Raw genomic sequence first — 13467 nt, forward strand, 5'->3', positions numbered from 1 at the left:
CCTTAGTTTTTGGGGAGGAAAATAGGGAGGAAAAATCTACCTACCAGGTATAGCACCCTTAGTCTGGTCAGCTTCAGCACATTATTTTATCCCTGTTGGGATATGGTTCAGACTTTAAAAATACTTTATTCAGAGTAGCAATGAAAACAAGGCTGCAAAGACTTAGAGCTGGAAAAAATCTTCGGAGAGAGTAGCAATGAAAAAGCCTGCAAGCGGTAAGAGCCAGGGAGATTGGTAGCACCTTGTTGGGGCTGGAAAAATAAAAAAAGCTTCGGAAAACTACATTGAGAGTATAAGATGCACCCAAATTTTCAGCCCCTTTTAGGGGACGAAAGAGGCATCTTATACTCTGAAAATACATTAAGTTAAATATTTCAGTACACAGTCTGTGTTTTAGACAAACAGTTAAAACTGTTGAAGTAGAGCGGTCTTACATAAACTGCAATATAAATAGAAAATAACCCCCATAAAATGTAAATGTCTTATACATACATTCCCAAATAAAGCGTCTCTTATTATGCCAGGTAAGAAAGCCCTACAATCAAAAATCATTCTGAAATAAGTTCTGAAAAAGCACTATGTGATATTCAACTGTCTAATCCCGAACAAAATTTGGGAAAGCTGCTCTAATTTCTACGTATTATTAGCACATCCTTAACAAAGAGATCAGACTTTTTATGGACTGCTGGGCAAGGGAAAAAGGGGTTCACCCAAATTTCACTTAGCTCTGGCTGTTCTCACAATCAGCAGTCACTGATGGAATGGGACCATCAAAAAGAAAAGATTCCCTACCTCTACATAGCCAAGTATATTGCAATTGGCCTTAAATTAAAAATAAACTAACTAACTAACTAACTAACTAACTAACTTACTTACTTACTTACTTACTTACTTACTTACTTACTTACTTACTTACTTACTTACTATGCTGCCCCTCTCTGTAGACTCGGGGTGGCTCACAACAACAATAAAATAATTCAAGACAAATCTAATAATTTAAAAACATTAAAAAAATTATTAAAGCAGACATACACACAAACATACCATACATGAATTGTATAGGCCCGGGGGAGATGTCTCAGTTCCCCCATGCCTGACGGCAGAGGTGGGTTTTAAGGAGTTTACAAAAGGCAAGGAGGGTGGGGGAAGTTCTAATCTCAAGGGGGAGCTGGTTCCAGAGGGTCGGGGCCACCACAGAGAAGGCTCTTCCCCTGGGACCCGCCAAACAACATTGTTTAGTCGACGGGACCCGGAGAAGGCCAACTCAGTGGGACCTAATCAGTCGCTGGGATTCGTGCGGTAGAAGGCGGTCCCGGAGATAGGTTTAGGCCTTTTTCCAGCGATTCTGGAGCCAGTTGCCAAAATTTGGGGTGGTGAGAGCAAACCAAGCGAGTGCAGCGTGGCAGGAGGAGGGGGCCGGTTTCGTGTTGTAACAACAAAACACTGTAAGTCGGGGAGTGTGTAACCCGGGGACTACCTGTATACATTTTACATTTCCTTCAACAATCTAGGATGCCAGAGAGTATAATTCAACAATTTAAAACACGGTCTAGGTATCAAGAACTTTTCATCCAAGTCTGAGCTCTTTAGAATATTAAATCTAGCTATAAACATACTGAGTAGACTTAGATAAACAACTATCTTAGCCTCCATCTGCAATAAAAAGAATGTAAATACAGTGGTACCTCATCTTACGAACGCCTCTTCTAACAAACTTTTCGAGATACGAACCCGGTGTTTAAGATTTTTTTGCCTCTTCTTCCGAACTATTTTCACCTTACGAACCCAAGCCGCTGCTGCTGGGATGAAGGGGTTTCTTTTTTTCCCTTTTTTGAAGAAAGAAAAGGGAGGGGCGGCTTGGAGGGGGAAAGAGTTTGCATTTAAAAAAGTAGGAGAACAGCGTGCTTGCACAGGCACTGAAAGGGTGTCTTTGTAAGAAAGAAAAGGGAGGGGCGCCCCCCTTGCCTTTCTTTCTTCCTTCCCACTCACCCTTTAGCCTAGCCTTGCTTCTTCCACCCGCCCCCTTTAGCTGCTCCTCCCTGCCCTCTGTTCACCTCCCTTCTAAAGTTTGGGATTTTCCTGAAGGATTTGCACGCATTATTTGCTTTTACATTGATTCCTATGGGAAACATTGTTGCATCTTACGAACTTTTCACCTACGAACCTCCTCCTGGAACCAATTAAGTTCATATCATGAAGTATCACTGTACTAGTGTATGAGGCACGTAGGAATTATTGGAGTGATTAAACCAGTTCCATGTTCTTTAAAACACAAGTGGGGGCCATTTTCTTCCCCCCTTCTCTTCGCCTGGACTAAACATTTATACTAATAGCGGGAAACTTCTCAGTCTTGCTTTCAGAGAGTAAGCTTCTATGAAGGCTAGAACACACCAACAATAAGCTAATGCTATACATGAAATAGAGTTCTATGGAGAGTGTGTGAATGGGTGGAGTTTTTTTCCTGGATAAAGGATTCCCAGAGGTCTACTTTTGGGGAAAGTTAAAAAAACCCTTCTAACTAATTCAAATCAAGCAATTCAGGAGGACAATTGTAAGCGAGACAGATTAAGGGAACATCACAGAGCAAAATCTTTCAATACTATCCACCAAGGAATAGAACTGATGTCATAAAAATTATTACAGAACTGACAATAAATCAGCTAGGGTTTGTTTGTTTGTTAGTTTGAAATACTTCTGAAGCTAACTCTCTACCTGGATGTTCTTCAAAAAGGTCACAATTCATTTATCCTTCAAATAAACAAAGTACGGTAAGTATCCCCCCCCCCCCTTAGTTAATAAACAGCCCAAACTGAATTCCACTGCTTTGGAAAAAGGCTAAGAATAAAGGCTGACTTCCACACTGGAACAACTAAAGCACATCAATCCAACTCCATCCCAAGCAGCTGCTTTAGAAGAATATCTTGGATGATGGTATTAAAAGCTGTTGACAGGAGAATAAACAATGCTGCATTTCCTTCATCTTTCTATCGGCCTAAGGCAACTAAAGGAAACTCAGAGCCAAACTGAAATGGATTTATACCCTCAATGTCATTCAAGGGTATGTAAATCCGTGTATTTGTTGAGTACCTTCACTGAAAAATGCAGATAATGGTTGATATAATCATCGTTCCTCATGAATATTTTTTTGTATGGTATAACAATGGACAAAATTGTAACTAAATAATGGAGAGGCAGAGAGGCTGAAGGTCAACAATTCTTCTGTGTAAACTACAAAACCAGGATCGTGAGTAAAGTACAATTATTTTGAACAGATTTTCATTTAGAAGATGGATTTGAGCACAGTTCCACCGGTGAAAATGAAGATGCGTGCGCAGCTTCTGGTGATCGACGGCTGTCACTTTCTGGATTACTGGTCTCGGCTCGGCTCTCCTTTTTCCCCCTGCTGCTGCATCTGTGCTCCTTGCTTTTTTCCTCTTTCCTCATTCCTGGCCTCGGACAAGCTTCCCTTTCTCCTGCCCAGCTCCCCTCCAACCTCCCGCGGCCACCTCCCGCCGGAGATGGCAAGCAGAAGGCGTGGGTGGAAGCAGTGCTGGCAGCATTTATGCTTCTGGCAGCACCTGTTCACCTAGCTACCCAGCCTAAGGTGGAGGGGGGCGACCCAGGAAGGAGAGTGCGGGAAACGTGAAGCAAATTGTCACCCCAGCGAGCGACACTGGTAGGGTTGTAAGCAGTGTTCCCTCTAATTTTGGGGTGGGTGGGTGGGCGGAAAAGTAATGTCTGAGCGGCAGTCCCTTCGGGACTGGGTGGCACAGAAATAATAAACAAACAAACAAACAAACAAACAAATAAATAAAAAACCCATCTTGTTTTGCCTCAGAGAATTTCAAAATAAAATACTGTACTGTGTGTCTATAACAGTGAGCTCATAATAGGGCAACTCTATCAATATCAAAATGCCACTTAAATAGTTGAGCTAGTTTCAAACTAGATTTTGATTTTCTTTCTCTCTTCCTTACTCCCATTCTTTTTCTTTCTCTTTTTCTTCCTCTCTTTTCTATCTGTTTCTCTCTCTTCCTCTCTTCCTCTCTCTCTCCTTCCCTCTCACTCTTTCCCTCTCGGCTTCTGGGCAGGTTTGGAAAACTCTGAGTTGATGATGATTTTTAAGTGAGTGATTGCTCACTGCTCAGCTTAGAGGGAACTATGGTTGTAAGTCAAGCACTTAACAGTTCACTTGAACGATGATGATAGTTCAAGCCATTCCCACCTGATCACATGGCCGGCAAACCACTGCTACCCAGTCACATGACCATTAAGCCACACCCACAAATAAGCCACACCCACAGTGTGGCAGTAAAAGTTTTGGCTGCCCATTACTGTGTGGAGCTGTACGTGCAGCTCAATTTTCGCTACCAGTACGATGGCGTCGACCATACTGTGAAGAACCCACTACTGATCATGAACCATCACTTGGGAAAAGATTGGGAAAAACTTGAGTCCTCCTGCTCATATCCAGTTAGCCGAAATCGTCAATTGATGCAGTTGCAACTCGCTGTTCTGTGAGAGAAGCAAATATGCTAAAAATATATCTCGAAAGCATCGGGTGAAAGAGGCAGCACTCTGCTCGGAGCGAAAAGGCAGCGCTCCGTTTCCTTCCGTGGGTTCCAGGCAGGCCCTTTGAAACTACTTTTGTTGCTCTACAAATCAAGGTTATCAGGAAGTGACTCTCCCCTCCCCCTTTTCCTCTCCTTTACCTCTCGTCAGTACAAACAGTACAGGCTACCCCAGAGCCGCAGCTGTCAATCGAATATTCTTGGGTAGCTTATATCATTCCACTGTGGTTGTAAGACTTTAGCAGCAAGACTGGGCTGAAGTAAAAAGCCTTTTGAGAATAGGCCCAGCTCATCTGTGATTCAGCAAAAAATGTACACACAATAGGGCCAAGCGCTATGGTGGTTCAGGGATTTAAATAGTTCGCAAAAGTCTAGCACAGATTCAAAAAGAAAGGGAGATCATTGAACATTTGAGGGGATGAGTCAAATTTTGCTAGGTCATTACTCTGGGTAGAAAAAGTGTTTCCATCAAAAAGGTCAGCCAAAGTCTCTATTTCTTATTCATCTATCCAGACACCTAATCAGAAAGTACAAGGCGGTTTCTTTTTAACCACCCATTGCGATCAATTTAGTAAACTGAATTAATGTAAAAGTTTTCCAGTGCATCAGATTTAAAGTATTTTCCCTCCTGTAAATAAACACAGGAAAGATTCATAGATATTTTTGTTCTTAGCTTTCCTTAATACAGAAAGACCACTGCACAGTATACACAAGAAGGGCCTTTCATTCCTCCACTCGAAACAGAACACCCTACGAAACTAGACTTACAATCCTGGGTCTTGAAAGCTTAGAACTACGACGCCTTAAACATTATCTAAGTATTGTCCACAGGATCATATGCTGCAATGTCCTGCCTGTCAAAGACTTCAGCTTCAACCACAACAACACAAGAGCACACAACAGATTCAAACTTAATATTAACCGCTCCAAATTTGACTGTAAAAAATATGACTTTAGTAATCAGGTTGTCGAAGCATGGAACTCCTTACCGGACTCTATAGTATCATCCCCTAACCCCCAACATTTTACCTTTAGACTATCCACGGCTGACCTCTCCAGATTCCTAAGAGGTCAGTAAGGGGCGTACATAAGCGCACTAGAGTGCCTTCCGTCCCCTGTCCTATAGTCTCTCCTATATCTCATATTTCTTCTCTACTATATCCTCTATAACATCCATTGTGTATTATTGTGTATTGGACAAAATAAATAAATAAAATAAATAAAAATAAATAAAATATGCAGCTCTTAGCATCAATTCATTGAAAAACCATTTTATAAAATGATTCATGTTTTCCCTGATCTCCTCTTTTATGTGATGTTAATGCCTTCCTTGTTGGCTTTTAAAATTTCCTTTTAAAAAAGTTTACTGCAACCCTCAAGAACACAGCTTTCTTTTTCAGACTGATCGTTCACAAACCAATAGGTTGCTGTGTGTAAGTGTTTCCCCCTCTTCCTAACCAAAGGCAGATGCTAATAGACTCAATTTAGTACTGCTATTACTAATGTGATCCTATAGATTTCCGCCCATGAAATCTGGAGCCGATTTCTTTTAGAGTTATAACAACTATGCACCAAATGAAATTTTATAACAAAGATAGGGACTTTTATTTCCAAACACTATATCCACATTATAGCAGAAAGTCTAGAGATGGTTGTTTCCAAAGAAGGCAAGGAGTTAAAATATATTTGCAAATCCAAACAGATATATTTTGCTTCCATTAAACAACACTGAACTATTATTTAGATCAGTGTTTCCCAACCTTGGCAACTTGAAGATATTTGGACTTCAACTCCCAGAATTCCCCAGCCAGCAAATGCTGCCTGGGGAATTCTGGGAGTTGAAGTCCAGATATTTCCAAGTTGCCAAGGTTGGGAAACACTGATCTAAATGATAGTGGTAAAATTGAGCACTGTTTTAAATACTTACAGATTCTGTGAGGGTGAATCTGCAGCAGGGATACACAGATATTTTATTCCCTGTAAAAAAAGGAAAAAGGAACATTGTAATGAAACATATTCAGAGATAGGAACCTATTTTTCTTCTGGATGGTGTCTAGGAAGCATTTTAAGATTAAGGTTCATCAACCAGATTTTAGGCAGCACTGAATTTTTGCTGGAATGGAAAGAGTCAGCTTTTTTGGTTTTATTTATCACATTTTAATGTATCTTTTTAATTCTAATGCTATAAATTATCAACTCTTTGAGTTGCATTTCTTCCTTCCTGACTTGAATGTGGAAAATAAAATGCATGTGTCCTTTGGGGAAGTTGGTTATTATTTTCAGTGCTATGTATAATTGATTGTCATTATTTATTTATTTTAAAGTCTAGCATGGGCTTTTGAAAATAGGCACTTTCCCTTTTGAAGATTATTACAGTACTGTACTGGTACTATCCCAAAGTCTTAATCATTTTTAATAAGCTGCATTCACTTTTTGGGGAGACCAAAAAAACTATATGTGAAACAGAATGAATGAAAAGTGAAAAACCATGTAAGAATTGTCTTGGTGTATTCAATCAACATCATCAAACTCTTTGATGCTTTCTCTATGTAAAAAAGAAGCAATGACTGAAAGTCAGTGTAGTCATAGATCATTCTGCCTGTCAACATTCATAGTTAGTAAGGTAGTAAATGTTCAAGATCTCATTACATATAAATCTTCTCAAAGGATATACCCTTGATTTGGCAAGTCCCCACCTCCATAAGAGCTACAAGAATAATATTAAACTCTTCCAACTATGTGTCCCTCATCACTGGCTGATATGGAAGACAGTATTGTAGAACCAGATATGCTGTCATCTGGATTGCTAATCCTATAAACCCTATGTGAAAATTTCTTATTTTCATTTATTTCAGCATTCCAGCCTATTTTTGAAAATTCAAAATCTCTTTAAAATAATTGATACTTGCTACTGGATGGGTGCATTGAAAGCAATAAAGAGCTACCAAAAATTTTACTACCACACTGTAAGTGTGGTTTATGCAGGACGCCCTGCATTTTCTTTCAACATCTTTCAGTGCAAATTAGGTGCTCTGGGGTGGAGCTCCATTTTTGTTACCCCACTGTTTTCTCCCCCATCTGGGCAGTAGCCCACCCGATTGAAAGCTACCTTGTTCATTTTCCCTCCACCTCGAGACTCATACTACCATTCTTCCTATTTATGGGGATTGGGGAAGGGGCTAAAATGCATAAACTTTGTTGCAAAACCATCATCTTCATATTATTCTCCCAATTAATATTAAGCAGGAGCCAAGACAAAATCTAAAAGGCATCTGGGCAGCCATACTTCAAAAAGCAAATCTAATTAGATCAAATCTAAATGTGATTTAATTGATTAAAAACAATTAATTTGATTATTTCCCCCTATATTTAATAATTTTCCATTTCTGCCATATTAAAAATGACAACTCAACTGTAACCTTTGGACATTACTAGGGATATTCAAAGCAGTGGTGGGCTGCACATTGTATACTCATTAGAGAACCATTCCCCCCACTTACTGGCAAGTTAAAAGCTACTTTGCTAACTTTTTACATATTACTAATGCAGTTTCAGTATATTCCATTTGGCACATGTCTCCTTGGCCACAACAATCCTTTGAAGTGTACTGATTTCTACTCCTGTCCTTACATTCATTACCCAAATGAACCTGCATCATGTAGTCCAGGGGTTCCCAACCTTTTTTTGGCCATGCCCCACCTAAGCATCTCTAAAATCCTGATGCCCCCCTCCCCCGTGACATATAATTCTTAATATTCAAAAAGTGAACTCCTACTCACAAGGAGGAAGCCCAAAGGGCCATTAACTTGGTTTAAACAAGATTCCAGTTGCGGAAATTGGGTGGTGTTTAGCAACTGCGTGTTCTCCGTTGGGCATCTTTGGGGATGATTGGCAGATTCTCTCCAAGGGCTCATGGTGCCTTTAATTCGATCTGAGCAATTGGGGAGAACCTGCCTTTGGGTCTCGCCCATTTCTATCCCCTTTCAGGGGTTAGATGGCGAGACCTCCCACATGCATTCGCATGGCTGGGATCCAGGTGAGGGCCCCTTCACCTGGATCAGCATGGAGCTACACCCATATGTTGCCCTGGAAGTATTTATGACGTCATTTCCGCCCCGGAAGTAATTCGGTTGACCCTGCGGGTCCTTGTTAGGTTGAATTAAATTTATGATAATTTAATTAATAAAAATGACCCAGTTTTAAATCCAGCTCTGTGTCCGCGTCGTTACTCCGCCTCTGCTGCAAATCAAATTGCCCCCCTACATTGGGAACACTTTATGTAGTCTGTTCTTGTACTCAGAAACCCTTTTTAAAAAATCATGGAAATCCTACTTTTGCTACTCTCTCTCAAAAAACCCCACACCTTAAATTCTGCTTCCACAACCATAGAGGTACATTTCTCTGCATTATTGATGCACAAATACTTGATGCCCACCGACTTTTTCCCAATACAGTTTATTGAACGATGTAACTGATGTATCATATGCATTCATCAACTGGCATGTTTTTGGCCCACATCTATTCACACAATCTCTATGACAAATAGCCAAGTAGGCCTCTTGATCTATTTTATCTTCATTGTTATCTGTTTTTATTGGAGACTAATCTGGCACTTGAAGCATCCTGTGGTTGTTCAATCTTACTTTCCTGATAATTTCAATAAGTAGAAGGGGCAGAATTAGGAACCACTTCGATTGGATGAAGGCCACTCTACCAGCAACATCAGGGAATAAGTCAAGAAGGCACAAAAAGGGAAAAACTTTCATTTGCAAATGAACGTAAGTAATTAGTCTCCATAATTTGGAAAAGCTCATAACATTTCCAGAATTATGCTCTAATGAAAGAGAAACCAGTGTGGCATCATTGGTAATGGAGACTCATATTTGAGTCCATCCTTAGCCATGAAAGTTCATTGGAGCTTCTGGACCAATACAGCCCAGAACAGGGGTAGGCAAAGTTGGCTCTTCTATGACTTGTGGACTTCCACTCCCAGAATTCCTGAGCCAATCATACTAGCTCAGGAATTCTGGGAGTTGAAGTCCACATTTCATAGAAGAGCCAACTTTGCCTACCCCTCACCCAGAAGATTGTTGCTGGAAAAATGGGAGATAAGAATGCTAGACTTTGAATTTCTGCAAGAAATCTAACTAACAAACTGTCATCTCGCAAAGCTTTGAGTTGCCACAGGCCAGGGTGGATGGCAACCCAGCAAAATGGCACAGCAGCCCAAGACAGAAGCACATTCCAAGCTCATCTCTCTCAAGGCTGTATCCCAGGGTTGCATACAGCAGTAAGGGGAGTGAACTCTACAATCCGAAGAAACCGCTCCATTGGTGAATGTGATTTACGACACACCCTAGGAGGAGCATAAATAACATAGTTTCAGAGCTGGCTTCATTTGGGAACAACATGAAGCTCCTAATGAATAACTGGATTTCGTTTGAAGTTTGGCTCGAGACTCATGACTTAATTAGGACATCTGTCGCAGTGGTGGGTTGCTACCGGTGCAGTAGGCGACTGTGTACCAGTAGTGGCCGCCAGATTGCGTAATTTGCACACGGCTTCTCCAGTGCGAGTCCTTCGGGCGCCACCATTTTTTTTCTTCATTTTTTAGTATTTTCTTTCTTCCTGAACACGCAGAAGCAAAATCTCATGAGGGGTTGCTTGCGCACATGAGATATTGGCAATTGTTTGCTTCCGCGCATGCATGGAAGCAAAAAAATCACAATAATCTCTCTCGTGCGCACATCCCCTCAAAAGATTTCAGCACAATTTCACTTCCTGCGCATGCGTGGAAGTGAAATCATGCTTGGTACACCCGCATGTGAGACTCCCCATGGTGCACACGCAGCGCATTGATAACAGCAGATAAGAGCAATCCACCCCTGATTTGTCAGAACCCTGACACAAGCCCATGACAATTCCAAAACCTGTAAAGTTATTTTAATTTTTTGTTTTGTTTTGACTCCCCAGCAGAAACAATTTAATTGCAGCGTGAATCAAGATTAGCTGGTACATAACTGTAAATTAGAAAAATCCCCCATCAAATCATTCGTTTCAACTAGAAACACACACATTCAAAAATATATACTTATTGCCCTCCATGCTGCTCTAATATTCATGCAATATTTTTTGCCAGCAGATACTATTTTGTCTGGTACCACCTGATTCAATGTCCAAGTATCCAGAAATGGATGGAAAGAAGACTAACAAATGAGTTTCTCCTTTGACCAACCATCAGAAATAAGAATATGAGTAATAAATAATAGTGTAGATACTCTGGATGTTGGCAGCAAACAGCCCTGTATGCATGCAAAACCATCAAACAGAAGTAGTTTCACACTCATTCTCTTCAGGCAGCACCTGTGAGTAGGAATTTCGTGAAATGGCAATGGAGCACATCCTACAAACAAGCACACCAGAATTTGTTACATCATGATACAGAGCGTAGAAAACAACATGAAACTAAATGCAGGTTCTGGAAAAAGCAAAATTCTCTAGATCCATTCCTCCAAATTCCAATGCATTTGAATATGCTTGACAGAATGGGAAGCCAATAAATTCATTTTCCTCTCAGTTTTCTATTTCATCAGAGAAAAGTTAACCACAAGCATAAACCTTTTATTTCTCTTAGGCCCTGAAAGTCAAGAAAACAGTTAAACCGATACAAAGGGAGAGTTAACAAAACTAGCGCAAGTCTTCTGATTTCAAATTGCTTCTTTCAACTTCGGCAGTCAGTTTAGCCAAATTTCATACTCACTGCCTACAAAATGGTACCACATCAATAGACTCAAATCTGAGGAAATATTTTCTCAAGACTCAAAACCTCTGTATTGGAAACACTGTGCTTAATTATTAGTAATGTTCAAGAGTTTCAGATTACACACGTATCCAAATATACACTTTATTTAGAATATAACAATGACAATATTTTAAGCTAGGAAATTTATAATTCACATGAATTATATTGACTGGGTTTTTAATCACAAATTATAGATGTAAAACTAAGTTACTTATTAAGATATATATGTATATTTTATTAAATATTAAAAACAACATTTCATTTTGCTTTGTTAAGGCTTGTACAGGATGCCATTCTACTTTGGCTAGCACACAATCACCATTCTTTTATACAGTTAATCTCATTTTTATCTGTTTTATCTTAAAACTCTTCTTAGTTTTTAGTGTAAATTCTACTTAACAGAATGGATAAACTGTACAGTCGTTATTTTTAAAAGAAGAACTTGAGAAAGGAAAATTTAAATGTCAAAAATATGAGATCACGACATTCATTCATGTTTTATACGGTTCAAAGAATGCCTAGAAATAACTATTGCTGTGCCTAATCTGCTAAAAAAAAATGAAGTCAATAGGAAATCTTTGACTTTCAAACAATCACAGATGTACAGATGCAGACAAGTCACATTAAAAACCTTAAAATTCTTTGTTTCATGAGAATTGTTTTCAGTCGACAAAGTACATTGCTTGATTGCATAAAATTAATAATCCACATGCTGAAAATGTAGCCATCGAATTTTAAGTGCATTCTGTTAAAGACATTTTCTATGGTCGTGTTTAGAATTATCAAACTATTTACTAAATCTGCAGTACTATTACTGCTAGTTTTTTCTCATCATTTCTATCACTCATTTCTTCCCATTAATGACTGTATGACTATAATTTGTTGCTTGTATCTTTAAGATTTTTATTAATATTGATTGTTTCCTCATTGCTTATTTGACTCCTATAATCATTAAGTGTACCTCCTGATTATTGACAAATGTTTCTTTTCTTTTATGTACTCTGAGAGCATATGCACCAAGACAAATTCTTTGTGTGTCCAATCACACTTGGCCAATAAAGAATTCGATTCTATTCTAATTGGAAAATATATTCTTTTGAATGAGACAGCTAATTCATAGGAACTTGGGTGCCCGTTTTGAAAATTCTCTTATGATACTACAATAACTTTACATTTTAGTTCTCTATCCATTTACAGATCAAAGAATCACTACTTTTTTAAAAATAAAAAATAAAAACGAATAAAGCAATCTTTTAAACTGAACCTCAGCACAATTTTCTAGACCGAAATTTAAAAAGAAGCAGGGGGCGGAAGGGGGGGGGGAGAGGGAGAAATAAGCATTACATTATTTTTGGCATTGCACTTCTCGGTATTAAAATTTATGTAAATTTTTTCAACGATGACTTCCAAGAAATATTTTTAACAGCCAAAAACAAAACTTCAGGGTACCTAATTGTGAAGCCAGATGCAAATAAGAAGCCTCAAACACCTGGCAAAGTTCTTTCAGGTTAGCCCAAAAAGCCCCCATATGTTATTTTGACACGCCACATCATCAGATGAGGAGTGGATACTCTTCTTTCGTGGGGGACATTTCGTCAGAAAACGGTCCAAGTAGGAAGCAGTTGGTTTCTCATGGTTTTCTCAAAACTAAAACAACAAGAGGTTACCAAGAGTTTTGGCCAGCACAACAACAGGACCAAATAGGGCAGGTGGGGGGAAGACTAATTTTGTTCCTTTGTCCTTTCACAGTTACTTTAAAAGGCAGTCACCCGGGGTAGAACTTGAGACTCTTGACTCATTTTATTATTGAAAATATTCAAAAATTCCAGCAATAAGTGAAGCTAATGTACCGTTACTTCACCACTGAAGAGGAGTATCCTACTATATGAAGAAAACAGACTGTTACACACATGAACACCACACGCACCATGGAGGGTTGGAGATTATGCAATATGCTACTGCTCTGAATATATCACAAAGTTTGTTTGATCTTGACATTAGTGAAACAATCGCTGAATCATACTCTTCAGAGTGTATTTGCTTTTAAAAATTAAATTTATCTCTCCAGTTTGAATTACATTGAAATTCCTATAA

The 13467-nt window shown here is 39.2% G+C and overlaps 1 protein-coding gene across 1 annotated transcript in view; it reads right to left on the reverse strand.

Moving 5' to 3' along the window:
• The window catches only part of DUSP22 (dual specificity phosphatase 22), a 60311-nt gene that overhangs the window by 19921 nt on the left and 26923 nt on the right, over window positions 1–13467 (reverse strand). Inside the window, exon 4 of the mRNA XM_070749097.1 lies at window positions 6499–6548. Coding sequence (XP_070605198.1) covers window positions 6499–6548 — 50 coding nt within the window. The remainder of the gene's footprint in view (window positions 1–6498; window positions 6549–13467) is intronic.

This window comes from Erythrolamprus reginae, chromosome 3 (genome assembly GCF_031021105.1).
Source record: "Erythrolamprus reginae isolate rEryReg1 chromosome 3, rEryReg1.hap1, whole genome shotgun sequence".
NCBI lineage: Eukaryota > Metazoa > Chordata > Lepidosauria > Squamata > Dipsadidae > Erythrolamprus > Erythrolamprus reginae.